Source organism: Natrix helvetica, assembly GCF_964273705.1.
Source record: "Natrix helvetica genome assembly, chromosome: 1".
NCBI lineage: Eukaryota > Metazoa > Chordata > Lepidosauria > Squamata > Natricidae > Natrix > Natrix helvetica.
In genome coordinates, this window is record NC_138548.1 from 318,273,970 (window position 1) to 318,288,380 (window position 14,411).

The following is a 14,411-nucleotide window of genomic DNA, read 5'->3' on the forward strand; positions in this document are numbered from 1 at the left end:
TAATATTAATCTCAGAGGAGGGAGGCAGGGCAATGGGTATAAAATCTTGTAACACTGAAAAATCACTTAATTGTAATATCTGTAAACATGGAACACCAGTACTTAACTGATGTAATTGCCACATCTGTTGATTCATTTGGAGCAGTGTTTCTCAAACTTGGCGACTTTAAGTCCTGTGGACTTCAACTCCCAGAATCCCCCAGCCAGCATAGCTGGCTGGGGAATTCTGGGAGTTGAAGTCCACAGGACTTAAATTCGCCAAGTTTGAGAAACACTGATTTGGAGGGTACAGCATGACAGGCATCAGAATTCTTTGTGGTATTTTCACTTTAATACTAATAGAAGGGGCGGTAAATACACTTGTCAATGCTGCAATTAGATTGACTCTTCTTTTGGCATGATTGCATTTTGGAACAAGTGGTAATTGAAAAACAAGGTTGCTAATTCCTTTATCATATCTGAAATCTGACTTTGTTTCAATAGAAATAATATGTCATTTTTAAAATGACGCCTGTCTCTCAAATCATTTCTAGCCCCTGCGCTGGAAACAGTGGATTGTAAGAAGCAGACAAAATAGTCCCAAGAGTTCTAGCTCAGCTCCATTGATTCTGATGCTGATAATGAAGTGGGATCCTTCTGTATGCTTTCAAAGAGGGAAGACATTTCTGGGTTGGCTCGGATTTGGGAAGAAAATTCGGCCATTACAGGGCTTTTATCGGCATCTGGGATGGTCAGTAGAGCAGCTACTGCCCTCATTGCTGAGCGTTTCAGTTCATCTTGCTTCTCAAATTCCTGTTTTACAGAACCAGCCTTTACCTAGAAGAAAAAGGCAAAATTAAAATATTACCAGTCTTCATCACATTGGTACGTCTGTATTCAGTGGCTTTTTGCGTGGTCAAGAAAAGGAAATCTGACTACCTACCTGCCCATGAATTAACATTAGATGTTAAATAAGTCTAAAATACAATAGCCACATTCATTAATCTCTGCATATTCTTGACCAGCTGAAACCTCCTCAAGAACAGCCCAGTATACAGCACATTGTAGGAATCCAGTTATAGGAGTCCAATAAAGGCAAGAGTAATAGCAGAGATTCCTGGTCCATAAGTAGTGCACAAGACAAATCTGCAAAGACCATTCCTAGCCATGTTACCACCTACTCTCCAGGCAGAAACTGAGATCAGGAGGACCTGAGATCAAGGAAATGCAATCCCATCAAGAGTTGAATATGAAAAACCATTCGATCCAAGGAGGGCCAAAACCCAGAGTCACGTGGTCTTGTGAGGGTTGAGAGTCGCAACCTGTTCTCCCCCAGGCCTGGGTAAAAGCCTCAAGGGCATCATTTGTATAGCAAGGGATAAAGCTACATAGTATTGCCGCCATATTGATGTTTTTTTACCCAGTGCTGATGAAACTGCTAGGTAAGGTCATGTAAATTTTAATGGGAATAGAGAAATAATTAAGCCCTGAGATGTCCCACACAAGAGGTCCAAGTGGAATGGAATCAACCTTGGAGGAAGGAAAACCACTGCAAAACAAAGCCCCCCACATCCGAGTCCCCAAAAGTAGTCAGGAAGGATATCATGTTCAATGATATTGAAATCTACTGAGAGATGGAGGAGAGCAAGGAAGGATATATCACCTCCAAAGGGCACCACAACCATAATGGATACTGTTTTGGTACTTCAACCCAGCCTGAAAATGGCGCTGAAAACCTCAAAAAGTCCTGAAGCCGCACGCCCACCTCTCTCTCAACAATCCTCACTTAAAAGGGAAGGTTGGAGAAGAAGCAAAATTGGTCCAACACTGTTGAATCCAAGTATGGCTCCTTAAGGAGGGATGAACCAACTGCTTCGAAATACATGGACCAAACCTGCTCTCAAAAGTGTTCACTACCACTTGAACCAGATTACATGCCACAAACCATTGCTCCTCCTGACTAACCAGGGGAGCCATTATTTGAACACACAAGACTGCAGAGTTCAGAGTTTTTGGGAACTCAGTCCACTTCCTCTGTGCCAATCAGGGGAAACTCATCCCAGATAATCAGCTAAGATTGTTTCCGTCACTTCCACTTTCACAACTATAATCGGCACCAGAATTTCCATTGGTAAACCAGGCAGTTGTTAAGTACATTGTGCCTGATTTTGCGACATTTTTTTTGTACCAGTGTTAAGCAAATCACTGCAGTTGTTAAATGAACCATGCAGTCATTAAATGAATTGGGCTTCCCCCATTAAATTTGCTTGTCAGAAGCCAACTGAGATGATCACAAATGGCAATCGCATGGCGACAGGATGCTGTGATGGTTGTAAGTGTGAGTACTAGTTGTAAGTCACTTTTCAGTGCAGTAACTTTGAATGGTCATTTTAAATGAATGGTTGTAAGTGGAGGATTGCAATTGTGATTCTATTGCAACAGTAATCCCTTGTTTCTCAGGACATGAACAATTACCGTATTTTTTGGAGTATAAGACACCCCCCCCCCCCAAAAGTGGGTGAAAATTTTGGTGCGTCTTATAGACCGAATATGGGCATTTTGGGCCTCTCAACATTACCACCACCACCTGTGTCCTATTTTTGCCCAAAACAGGCCCATTTTTGGTGAAACCGGGATGCGTGAAGGGTTTATGAGGCCTGCAGAGTGTTCCTGGGGGGCCAGGAGGACAAAAACCAAATGCACAGAGGCCAAAAACGTTTTTTTTTCTTGTTTTCCTCTTCGAAATCTAGGTGTGTCTTATAGTCTGAAAAATACGGTAGGTACCTCAGGAAAGAAAGAGAAGTAGAACTATCAAGGTATAAATACATTCAAGCTTCCCCGGACATTACCTTAGTTGAACATGTCACTCGTAGTGGTTCAACAAGCCGCTCTAATCTTTGCAGGACAGCATTAGGGCAGAGTGTTGACAGGCGAGCCAACATAATGAAAGTCAACATCTTCATAATGAAGAAAGGAAAAAGCTTACATTAGCATCGTTTTTTTCAAGCAGGTATTTCAGTAATAATTTACAACAACTGGTGGTCACTTTTGCGTTTAAAACAAACTTTTTACAACAGAGGTCCCCAATCCCGGTTTCTGGACCGACACCAGGCCACGGCATGCCAGAAACTGGGCCGCACAAACAAGTGAAGCCCCATCCATGGGATGCAGGCAGCACATGAAACCATGCCCCCTCCAGTCCATGGAAAAAACCTTTCTCCGCAGAACTGATCCCTGGTGCCCAAAAGGTTGGGGGCCACTGCTTTACAACACTGCAACGAAGTTTCCTTCCTACTTAAATTGCTCTTCCTTCTAGGTTACAAGGCAGAAGAAAATAACATGGAAGTGGATATTTAGCTCTTATAGGATCCCTCAGTTCGGGCATTCTCTTTGAGGAAGAAGACAAGTCAGGATTTGTTGCATGGGGGTAACTGATTCATCCAAAACAGCCTTAAAGGTAAAGGTAAAGGTTCCCCTCACACATATGTGCTAGTTGTTCCAGACTCTAGGGGGTAGTGCTCATCACCATTTCAAAGCTGAAGAGCCAGTACTGTCCAAAAATGTCTCCGTGGTCATGTGGCCGGCATGACTAAACGCCAAAGGCACACGGAATGCTGTTACCTTCCCACCAAAGGTGGCTCCTATTTTTCTACTTGTATTTTTTTTTACATGTTTTCGAACTATTAGGTTGGCAGAAGCTGGGACAAGTAATGGGAGTTCACTCCGTTACACGCGCTAGGGATTCAAATCACCAAACTGCTGACCTTTCTGATCGACAAGCTCAGCGTCTTAGCCACTGAGTCACCGCATCCCTAAAAACAGCCCTACAATTCAATGAAATAATGAAATTAGAAGCTCCAAAATTAATTTTAAAAAAAGAAACATTACCCTGATATCATAATGATCTTTCAAGCCATCTTCCACATGATTTAAGTATTCATAGATGTCCAGTCGATCAAGGCAGCTTTCCAAAAGTGTGTACATGCATTCAAAGGCAGCTTTCCTCACATCGAGCCCATCATCTACTGTGTGTTTGAATGGTCCCATTTCTACCTAAAGGGGGAATTTCAAAGTAGCTGGAAGTACTAAAAAAAAAAAAGGAAAACTTTCACATGCCAACTTTATCTGGCCCAGCGTGAGGCCACAGAATTGCTTAGTTCATTTCCAATTGAAATTCAGCTGAAGGTATTCCAATTTAAAGCTTTAAATTACAGGTTCAGTAATCATTTCCATACACCTGTGGGATTAGTTTACTTTCAGGTCTCATCAGAACATTGGCTGAATTATATTCACACGCACCCATATCTATGTTGCTTATCATTCCCATTTGATCTGGTCATGCAGATCCCTGGCCATCATTCATAACAACAACAAGTGAGGAGTTCTGGGGGAACCACCCAACTCAGGGATCAACAACGATGGCCCTTTTATGACCTGTGGATGTGAACTCTCAGAATTCCTGAGAGCATGAGAGTTGACATTCACAGGTCGTAAAGGGGCCATAACTGCCCACACCTGACTCAGCGTCAGTACAGGATAATGCTGAAATGGAATATGGTCGGTACCTCTCGTATGAGCTCCCTTCTAACTTTGGTTTCATTGTATAGGTGGGGTAGGACCGTACTGAGCTGATCTCGGATTAGGGAAGGTTTGTTGTGAGCAGCAGAATTAAACATGGCTAAAGCAACACGACGGACATTCAAGTCGGGGTCCTGAAGAGTTTTCAAGAAGTCACCTGCAGGGTCATAGCATAACAAGAGTTTAAAAGGCAGCAACACTAGCTTTGAATACATTCTGGGAAGCATATAATCTTCAAAAAGCAGGAACAAAAATTCATATTTTCAAACCAGGCAGGGGAGATCAGATGGACAGCCCATTCTGTCATTTAGTCCCTAGTATCTGCATCAATATTCAAGTTGCATTAACATCTAAACTCAATCATAGAATCAGGTTTACTTTAAAGATTAGCAATGTCGAAACAATTCAGATGACCGAAGCATATTCAACCAAACTATTCTGTATTTTAGATCACAATTGTGTATTCAAGTTCACTGTGGAAATGTCACATCAATATGCTTAACGAGAACGGAATCAGTTAAAGATCTGCTTGGATTTTGTTTCTTGATTAAAAAAGAGAGTAACATCCTCCATAATATATTCCATGTTTTAACTGGTCAGAAGAATCTCTTTCTTTGGATTCAACTTTCCATTTGTTTGCTCCCCACCTAATTCATTTTGACATAGATAACATCTAGAATTTGAACACCTTCTCCGATTCAAACAGAAAAGGGTTGGGATATGGGCGCAACAATGAAAGCCAAGCACTTTCAGGCAAAGTTAAAAGATTACATTCTTATAGCAATTAATTCTTTGGGTCATTTCTCTTTACCATTCATTCCACTCTCTCTATATATATTTTTAATTTAACAAGGCCTGCTATTCTGACTTCCAAAGGAAGTCCTTGTTCAAAACTCAAAATTACCTATGCATCCTTTGAGAAGGGGGTCAATGGGTTGTGGGTGATCCGAGATGGTGAATTTTATTGCAGTCACCACTGTACTCCGAGCATAGGGGGAGCCTGCAATGAGAAGTGGGAGGAAAAGTATTTGTCTTGAAACGAACACAGATCATTTCTACCAACTTTTCCCCCCTTAAGAGCGCTTTTTCTTCACCGTTTCCAGAACACAGATAATAATGAAGCAGCACAAACAACCCCAGCACACACTGTGTGGAAATTATTCTGAGCTCTCTTTTTTATAGCGCTCATCCTCTTGAAGGACCACAGTGGCTTGCAAGTTTAGGATACTCGGTTGGAGGTTAGAAAGCCCGTGTTCGAGACCCAAGTGCTGCTGTGTGTGGCAGGGTGAGCTCCCATCATTCGCTCCAGCTCCTTGACAAGAGACATGAAAGGAACCTCCACAGGCATCCCCTGGGCAACAGTGATGTCACCGGTTAATCCTTTCAACCAGGAAGTGCCTTAAAATGGTGCCTACAACACAAACGGAATCTTCTTGAAAGGAGCCCAAACAGAATAAAACAATCTCCCCAAAACAGCTTGATAAGGATGGACACTAGATGGTAAACATGCGCTACAAGAATCCACAGGTCTACAGCAGAGAAAAGTACAACTCTCCCCTCAGCAGAGCAATTGCCTCAGCCCTATCCTTTCCCTTCCCTTACCTGAGAACAGCTGTTTTTTCAACCTGGGCAGCAACTGAGAAGGGTTTACTACAGTCAATTTCCCCAAGCATTCAGCAACAACATTGCGGGTTCCTTCCTCTGTGTATTCACAGTGCTTGAAAAGCAGGGCCCATATGTCCTCCCCATAAGGTTTCAGGCTCTCCGCTGGGGAGGAGCTAATGACTTCTTTCAGGGAATGAAGCAGTAGGTACTGCCGCTTAGGCTGCCCCCCAATCTCCTTCAGCATGAAGGGAAGGTATTCTTTCAGGTTGCCCACGCTGATGTTGCCCAAAGCGTAGGAAGCCGCCGATTTCACTTCTTCGCTGGGCGAGGCAAACGCATCCAGGATCACGGCTTTGAGTTCCTTCTGAGTGCTCAGGTTGGTGGTGCGACCTATTTCTGCGAGCGAGAGGAACGCCAGCATTCTGACGGCAGTGGTAGACTTTGGGTTCTTCACATCCTGAATGAACAGGTTTACTAGGCCAGGGATTTCTTTTGGACACACAGAAGCAAGGGCCGCCACACATTTGGCAACAGAGTGAAAAGCCTGCTTGTGCAAAGTGGTGGAGACTCCGCTAGAGGTCGATGAGTATACAGGACTAGTTAGCTGCTTCATCAGGTCAGCGTAGCTCATGTTGACCGCCTTGATCACAACCAGTGCTTGGAAGAAGTCTACAATAGCATTCAGAGCCCCTCCTTGCATCAAAGGCGAGTAAACCAGCTGGAAAAGCTCTGACAGAACTGTACCACTGATCCTGGACAAGGATGAAGGATAAACCTTAGCCAAAGTGGTAAGGAACACAATGGCCACCTGAGAAACATGCATATCGTTCTCGCTAATTAAATCTGGAAGCTCCATTAGAACACATTCAATCATGGCTGGCTTGAGGCTATCACTATAATTTCTGATCAAGACATCCAGAGCCGTCAAAGTACTCAGTTTCAAGGCACGCTGATTCTTACGCAAGAAAGAAGCCAAGATGGGGAAGCCTTCTGCTAGAATGGGCCTCAGGTCTACCTTGAGTGAGGAGTTTGCAATCAGAGTCAGTGCTTTGACCGTGGTCAGTCTAGTTATTTCATTTTTCAGTCTCTCAAGGAAAATCTTCAGGGTTGGCTGGAGTTCGCTGCTTAAGTAGTCCCCTAGATTGGAGACTATTTGCCCCATGCAAGAGATCGCTCGTTCCTTCACCTCCTGATCGATGTCAGCCGCTTTCAGCCTCTTCAACGTTGCCGAAAACAAGTCTGCCACATAAGGTTTGGCGTCAAATGCACAAGGCGCATCCAAGGGACGAATTACTTTCACAAGCTGTAGAGTCACCAGCAAAGCTTCAGACGTTATCTTGTAAAAAGGATCCCCAATGCAAATGACCACTGGGGGCAGCAGGGCTTTAACATGGGGATGGAACACTTCTCTGGGGTGGTTGCAGAGAACAACGTGAAGGAAAGTCAGAGTATCTATCTTCATATTGGAGGAGCTGGATTTATCCGTCAAGGAGAAGACAATTCCTGTGTGCCAAGGAAACACTGGTCAGCTTGATTTACAGTTGACCCCATCCCTCAAAACAGACTTTTTTTCACAATAGAAAATTCCCTATCTCTACACTCTGCACCTCCCATGTTATCCTGAAATCTGCTGCAGGGGATTTCCCCAAACTTCTGCAGCATGGAAGGCGGTCCATAAACCTTTGTGCTCACCTTATTTTTTTAAAAAATCTAATGAATAAATAAAAGATTAGGTTAAGTGCATGAGGTTACACTGCAAATAGGGATCTATTTCCTCACGGGTATCTATTAACCTGGTAGACAGATGCCACTGGATGCAATTCACAGCATCTTCAAACTGATTATTGAGTGATTCAGATTTATTTTAAAAAACATTTCAGATCTTGCACATGGCTGCTAGGATTCAAAAGACTTCACTGACTTCAGAATGCGGTGATTAATTAAATCTATTTGGAAAATATATTATCAAATAGTTTGTGTTGTACATTTGCACATCAGAGTTTACTCCTAGATGAAGATAAAACCAGTTTGGTGGAGAACTTATTATTTTTGAGGTGCAGGAGGCACCGAGCGTGGTCACCTCATGGCTGCTGCTGTGTTGCAATATTTTCGGGGTGGGCTTATTTTAGCACATGCGCTCAAAAGCATGACCAGGCTTATTATCCGGGGAGGTCTTATTTTCAGGGAAACAGGGCAGTATATTTTTTTGTTCATATTTTGAGAAAATGCAGATGGAGGAATAAACCCCAGTTAATCACTTTCCCATTCATTTCAACAGAGGCCAATCTGAGACCATAAATTAAAAACAGAAGATATTCTGCAGTAAAAGTTACGTATTCCAGTATTTCCCACAGAAAAACAGTGTACCTCGATTAACAGAATTCTGGCTTATAAAAGAAAAACAGAAGCAAAGTACGATGATATATGGAAATTAAACAGTCTTTGGCTGCTCACGTGGATTTTTTTTAAAGAAGAAAAAGACCCAGTATCTACAGCCACTGGCCTCAGTTAAACTAGTGGCATAACATTTATTTATTTTATTTATTTATTTATTCAATTTATAAACCGCTCCCTCTCCCCGAAGGGACTCGGGGCGGTATACAGTCAAAAGTTAAAACACCATATACATAGAGGCGGCATCCAAAACCCGTAAAAACGAATTACATAAAAATCTGTACAATGATAATGAAATTAAAAACGTTAAAATCTACCCCAGAAATTTAAAATAACTGCCATCTTCTGATGCATCTCCCGATGATAGCCTTGACTATAAAGAAAAAATACAAGTAGAAGAGAAGTTGCTTTATTATTTACTGCTTATCTTTGTAGAATACCAATAGAACTTAGTGTCAACCCTGAAGCTGACTTGACCGAAGCCATTTTTGACCGCTTCAGTGTTGCCACATTGGAGCTGAAGGATAGGGAGGGGGATGAGGATTCCAGATAGTTGAGATTCTGTAGCCAAAACAAAATATTTTCTCTTGGGAACCAAGGACATTCTCACACCTGGTCGGAGGAAGGAGTAGTGATGTCACCCAGATGCCAGACCGCACTATTGGACCATGTGCTTGATTATTTAGGGAAAGTGAAAATCTTTTACTTTTAATTAGGTGAAAACCACAGGAGTCTTCAGAGTCGGCTTTCACCAGATCTGTGCCAATATGATATTTCCACTAAAGCTATTCTTTGAGGAATTCACCTGCCTCAGAGTTTTGCTTGTTATGGGACTATTACTTGGAACCCTGGCACTTAAGACTTATATATCACTTCACAGTGTTTTTACAGCCTTCTCTAAGAGGTTTACAGAGTCAGCCTATTGCCCCCAACAATCTGGGTCCTCATTTTACCCACCTCGGAAGGATGGAAGGCAGAATCAAGCCAACCGGATCGCACTCCAGGCTGTGGGAGAGTTTGCCTATAATAGTATATTCTAACCACTGTGCCACCACGGCTCTTAATATCAAAGGTGGAGAAGGAATGAAAATGAAAAGTGACCCTTGATGAAAACTGCCCCGTGATTTGTTTAGTCAACAGACAAGCTTTACCCGGCACTAGTGCAGGTATGTGATCCGCAAGGCAACCGGGGAGGACGTTCGCCAGTTCCGTCAAAAGAGCAAAGCACCCTTGTCTTGATCTGACGCTCTTCTCTTTGAGTTGCTTGTGCAAAGCCTTGATAATATTTGGAACCTATGCAATTAGAAAGCAGCTCATCGGTAATCTGATTAAAAGCCAAAAGAACTCAAAATCCAAGCGAACATTCGTTATTTTAGTACAAAAAAGAAACTTGATCCATGTGGAAAATGCTTTCAGGTATAAACGAAGAATTGGAGACGTACAAAATCATGAAGATTTTTTAAAAGTGGAGCAATAAACACTATATTTTCCCCTTTAGGCAAAAAAATTATCTTCAATAGCTCATTGTTTTATTTAAATATACTGCCCGCCACCCTACCCCAACTCTGTAGCTATTTCTAACAATTAATTGGATCTTTACTTAAGCAATCATTGTGTTTAATGGGCAGGCAAGTCACCGTAGTCTCCAAAATCAGGACAGAGTGGTCAAATCACTAAGTAGATCACTACTACATAGCTGGGTTTAGGTACATAAGCTTACACCTTACCTAATATTGTTGGATGGCTACGTATTTAGAACTGGTCCAGAAAGTCTTTCAGCAACCCAGAGAATCATAGTGAAAGCCATGACAAATAAGCAACAAAAACAACTCTGGGCAGACCACCAGGGCTACAAATATTGCCACTCAGATCTGCTAGGCTGCTGTTGACAACTTGACTAGGTGGACCAGACCATAAAATCAATTCCATAGGAAGGCTAAAGCTACTGTTATCCTTCAGAATACCAAATAGGATAAGAGGCAGTAACTTTTTCAAATAGCTGCATAATACTGAGTCCATCAAAGAACGATCCAAGGATTAAAACCTCACGAGACATCATGAAAGACCCCCAGATACCTTACAGTGTCAAATTCAATCTCATTGAGGGCAGCATCAGGGTTGTGTTTGACCTCGGGGGCTGAAGGGGCATAGCAACGGCCTCGTGCAACCCTCTGCCAGCGAGAACAGAACGCAGGAGGGCTGAGTACGGCCCTCCCAAGCTCTGTTTTTGCTGGCAGAGGCACCGCGGGCTGGTCCTTCACTGTTTCCAGGGCAGGCCCGCAGCCTAGATCTAAGCACCCCGCGGGCTGGATCCAGCCCACGAGCTTTGAGTTTTACACCCCTGCCTTACAGAATAACTCAAATTTGAGCAGTTGAAACTGTTTTGAAACACAGTTAGTTGAATTTATATCATGCCACACAGCAACATGTGATTAAGGTCAACTCACCTGGTTCTGAAGCATGGTTAGAGGTATGTCCTCTTTGCCTGCTTCATCCGAAGCTTGCAGCCAACTCTGAATGGGCAGAGTTTGCTTCAGTAAAGATATATAGGCTGAGAAGATGTCTGCCTTAACGTTCTCTTCCCTTTCCTTGAACCTGCTTATTAAAGCCGGAGAGAGTGTTTTGTAGAAATCCTGCAGAAGGTCGTGTCTGGTGCTGACAATGGCCTCAAGGCACTTTGCAGCAGACCTACGAACTTTCCAGCTGATGTCATCATCATCACTATACTCATCATCACTTTCTGAGGGGGAATGAAAGAGAGTTGTTATTGACAGACACTGTAGATCAGGGGTGTCAAACTCATGGCCCGTGGGCTGGATGCGTCATGCACTGGCCACGCCCACCCCATTTTAGCGAAAGGGGAAAAAGTCACGATACATCACGTTACCAAGTGACGACGTAAGTTTGATACCTCTGCTGGAGATAGAACTTGTTTTTTTTTCTTTTAGTCTTTCAGAAGAAAGACTATCACATTTTTCAGAGTATAAGACTCACCTTTTTCCCTCAAAAAAGAGGCTGAAAATCTGGGTGTGTCTTATACACTGCATTTTTGGCCTCTCGAAACCCCACCCCTTCATCAAAATGGCCGTGCATAGTTTTTAGGAGGCATTCAGAGAGCTTCTGGGGGTTGAGGGCAGAAATGAACGGGCCGTTTTTTGCTCGTTTCTACCCCCACTCCACCCCTCAGGAGCACTCTACAAGCCTCCTAAAGGCTATTCATGCCCTTTTTTTGAAAAAAAAAAAACACGGGCCCATTTTCATGAAAAACGGGCTGTTTTGGGGAGGTTTGCAGAGTGCAAAACCTTTTTTTTTTTATTTGCCTCTTCAAAACCTTGGTGCTTCTTATACTCTGAAAAATACGGTATTTTACAAGTTGACCATGGGTCAATTCTCACATAGCACTGTCAAGGACCTCATGCAACTCACCTCCAAAGCTTTGAGTATGACATGAAGCCATATTAATAGGATTTATGAATTCATAACCTGCCCACATTATGAAGGACTCTTGACAGCATTAAATGGCAAAAAGAAAGAGAACTTGCATCCCACTAAATCATTATCGAAAGCAAAAGCAAACTCAAGGTAGATACTTCATAGCCAGCCAAATGTTCGTATAGAAATAGAAATACTATGTTTCTGAAACATTAACAAAGTGAGGACCCGAAAGTACTTCTGGTGAGAAAATCTGAGAGAGGGGAGCAACCACGATGGTTTCAAATAAATGGTAAATTAATCCCATCTTGATTTTGTCCTGGATTCTTTTAATTTTGGAAGTGTAGCTTAAATCTATTCCCACCATGCCAGTCCAACATTAAATGTAACCCTTGGCTCATATGAGAGCTGCATTTTCACCTTAGAATGACAAGAGCAAAGAACCATGCTGAATTATTTAATTTTACAAATTTAGACTGGTAAGAGGAAATTGCCTGAAGTCTTCATTAGGTTGCACAGACCAATTGCTAACAACATCAAGTACAGAAGGGGCAAGATAACTGATAGTTGATCTACTGTATACTAGAACAGGCCTTCTTGCTTTTTCTTTTTTTCACATGCAAGCAACAATAGCCATGAAAACCTCAGGTCAGGGAGAGAGGAAAATGGGCAGTAGCAATGATCCTACTCAGGTCAGGCCACAGTGCTCCTCCAATTTAAGATTCATAGCAGAGAATGATAATAAAAGAGTCGTAAACAGTACCTTCAGAAACCTTTATCAACAAACAGAACGTATGGAAGCCACCTACTCCTACCTACTCATTTAAACCCTGCCTTTAGATGCACCAGAGTTCTATCTGGCCATATTTTTAGACTTTTCACTAATCGATTTAGAGCAGAGATGGTTGTATAATTTACATGCTCTTTTGAGCCTTGAAATATTGATTTGGGGGGAAAAAAGCAGAATGGTTTGAAAGAACTTCCTGAACTGGTGGTGGAGGCAATCCATCTTTATCGATGGCCATCATAATCCGAATTGTGCAGCACCTTGCTCCTCATCTTCTCCATTTTCAGTTTCCATTATTTCGTCTTCATCCTCCTCTTCATTATCATAGTTGTAATTTGGATCATAGGTGATGTACTGGAGGCACAGTCCAGTCACATTAGGAAGGTGAGGGCCAATTTCTTTTGGACACCTTAGAAACAGCAAGGTAATCATTTAGCATAGAATATAATGCTTAATTCTATTGATAATGTTTTTCAAAAAGTTAACTGGCATTTCATCTCTAAAGATAATCCCTGGGTTCAGCACACAGCGGCACATCATTTTTAACCATCAGCATACTTCCCAATGCTTTGCACATATAGCCATCTCCAGGTAATCTTTTCCTTATTTTTGTTTAAGCTTCTTATCAAAGTTATTTTAAAAAACTATGGAGGCAATTGGGATAATTCCACTGAAATATATCTGAAACCTGGGGCTCCCATAAAATCATGATCCAGGGAAGATTCAGGACAAGAGCCCACAAGCAGCTAATCTAATCATACTGCTCTTCCTGGCAACAGCCATGTTCCATCCCTCATTATCCAATTTACACTTATTCATCCTAAGAGAAATATCCCCTTTGTTTAGTCATTACCAGCCTTTAAAAAAAGTTAAAATCCTATTTTAAAAAGTAACCATCTCAGTTGCAGAAAATGATCATTTCAATTCTCCAGAACCACCAACTGAGACCTCTTTATCAGGAGTCTATGGCAATTCAGATTTGGAAGAAAAGAGAGATATGGAGGATGCTGGACTACTCCATAAACCTATTGCAAATTTTCCTGGAGTTTTCAGTTGAACCCATATGACCCTATGACAAATTGTTGTTGATTCAAGAAAGTGATAAGAGATGCTACAGACTTGCCCAAACTCCCTGTGAATCTTCCTAATCCTGATAGGCCCTCGCTTAGAGATAAGTCATTCTTCTAGCGGATACAGGTCCATCACCCATGTATACCATGACACCTACAGATAAAATTGCACTTTTCTGGTAATTCATCAGGCATAGATAGTTGGAGTAGATAGTCCTGATTTCTGTTGCAAACAACAGGTGACAAAAAAATTTCCTTCTAAAAGTTAGAACAAAAGAACATGGGGGCCAAGTCAGTTGCATAAAACATTTGAATAAAAGGTACCAACCTTCTTACAAAAGACTCAAAGGCTTGGAAACAGTATTCCCTCAGCTCATCATCCTCTACATTGCAGTACTGAATTATCAATGGGATCATCTTTTCTAGGTAGTCCCCTAAAAGACAGAGACAGAGTAAGCGATCCACACAATTCTTTCCCAGATCCACTGAACAATCGGAGCCCACTGAGAACATTGCCTTTTGAAGCAAAGGTGGACATGGGCCCGTCTATCTCACAGGAAAGGTAT

General features: G+C 42.2%; 1 protein-coding gene across 4 annotated transcripts in view; it reads right to left on the reverse strand.

Moving 5' to 3' along the window:
- Nucleotides 1-271: 271 nt before the first annotated feature.
- The window catches only part of LOC309384129 (cullin-associated NEDD8-dissociated protein 1-like), a 35,036-nt gene continuing 20,896 nt past the window's right edge, over nucleotides 272-14,411 (reverse strand). For 3 of the 4 annotated variants that reach the window (XM_081937322.1, XM_081937323.1, XM_081937321.1), the window contains 10 exons: nucleotides 14,174-14,279; nucleotides 13,036-13,184; nucleotides 11,004-11,296; nucleotides 9,708-9,849; nucleotides 6,160-7,665; nucleotides 5,462-5,557; nucleotides 4,545-4,714; nucleotides 3,868-4,032; nucleotides 2,829-2,936; nucleotides 273-816 (listed from right to left, as the gene is read on the reverse strand). In XM_081937322.1, the coding sequence (XP_081793448.1) occupies nucleotides 589-816; nucleotides 2,829-2,936; nucleotides 3,868-4,032; nucleotides 4,545-4,714; nucleotides 5,462-5,557; nucleotides 6,160-7,665; nucleotides 9,708-9,849; nucleotides 11,004-11,296; nucleotides 13,036-13,184; nucleotides 14,174-14,279 (2,963 nt within the window). In that variant the 3' untranslated portion in view covers nucleotides 273-588. Of the gene's footprint in view, nucleotides 817-2,828; nucleotides 2,937-3,867; nucleotides 4,033-4,544; nucleotides 4,715-5,461; nucleotides 5,558-6,159; nucleotides 7,666-9,707; nucleotides 9,850-11,003; nucleotides 11,297-13,035; nucleotides 13,185-14,173; nucleotides 14,280-14,411 lie in introns of all 4 variants that reach the window. The other variant, XM_081937324.1, reaches the window with a different exon arrangement.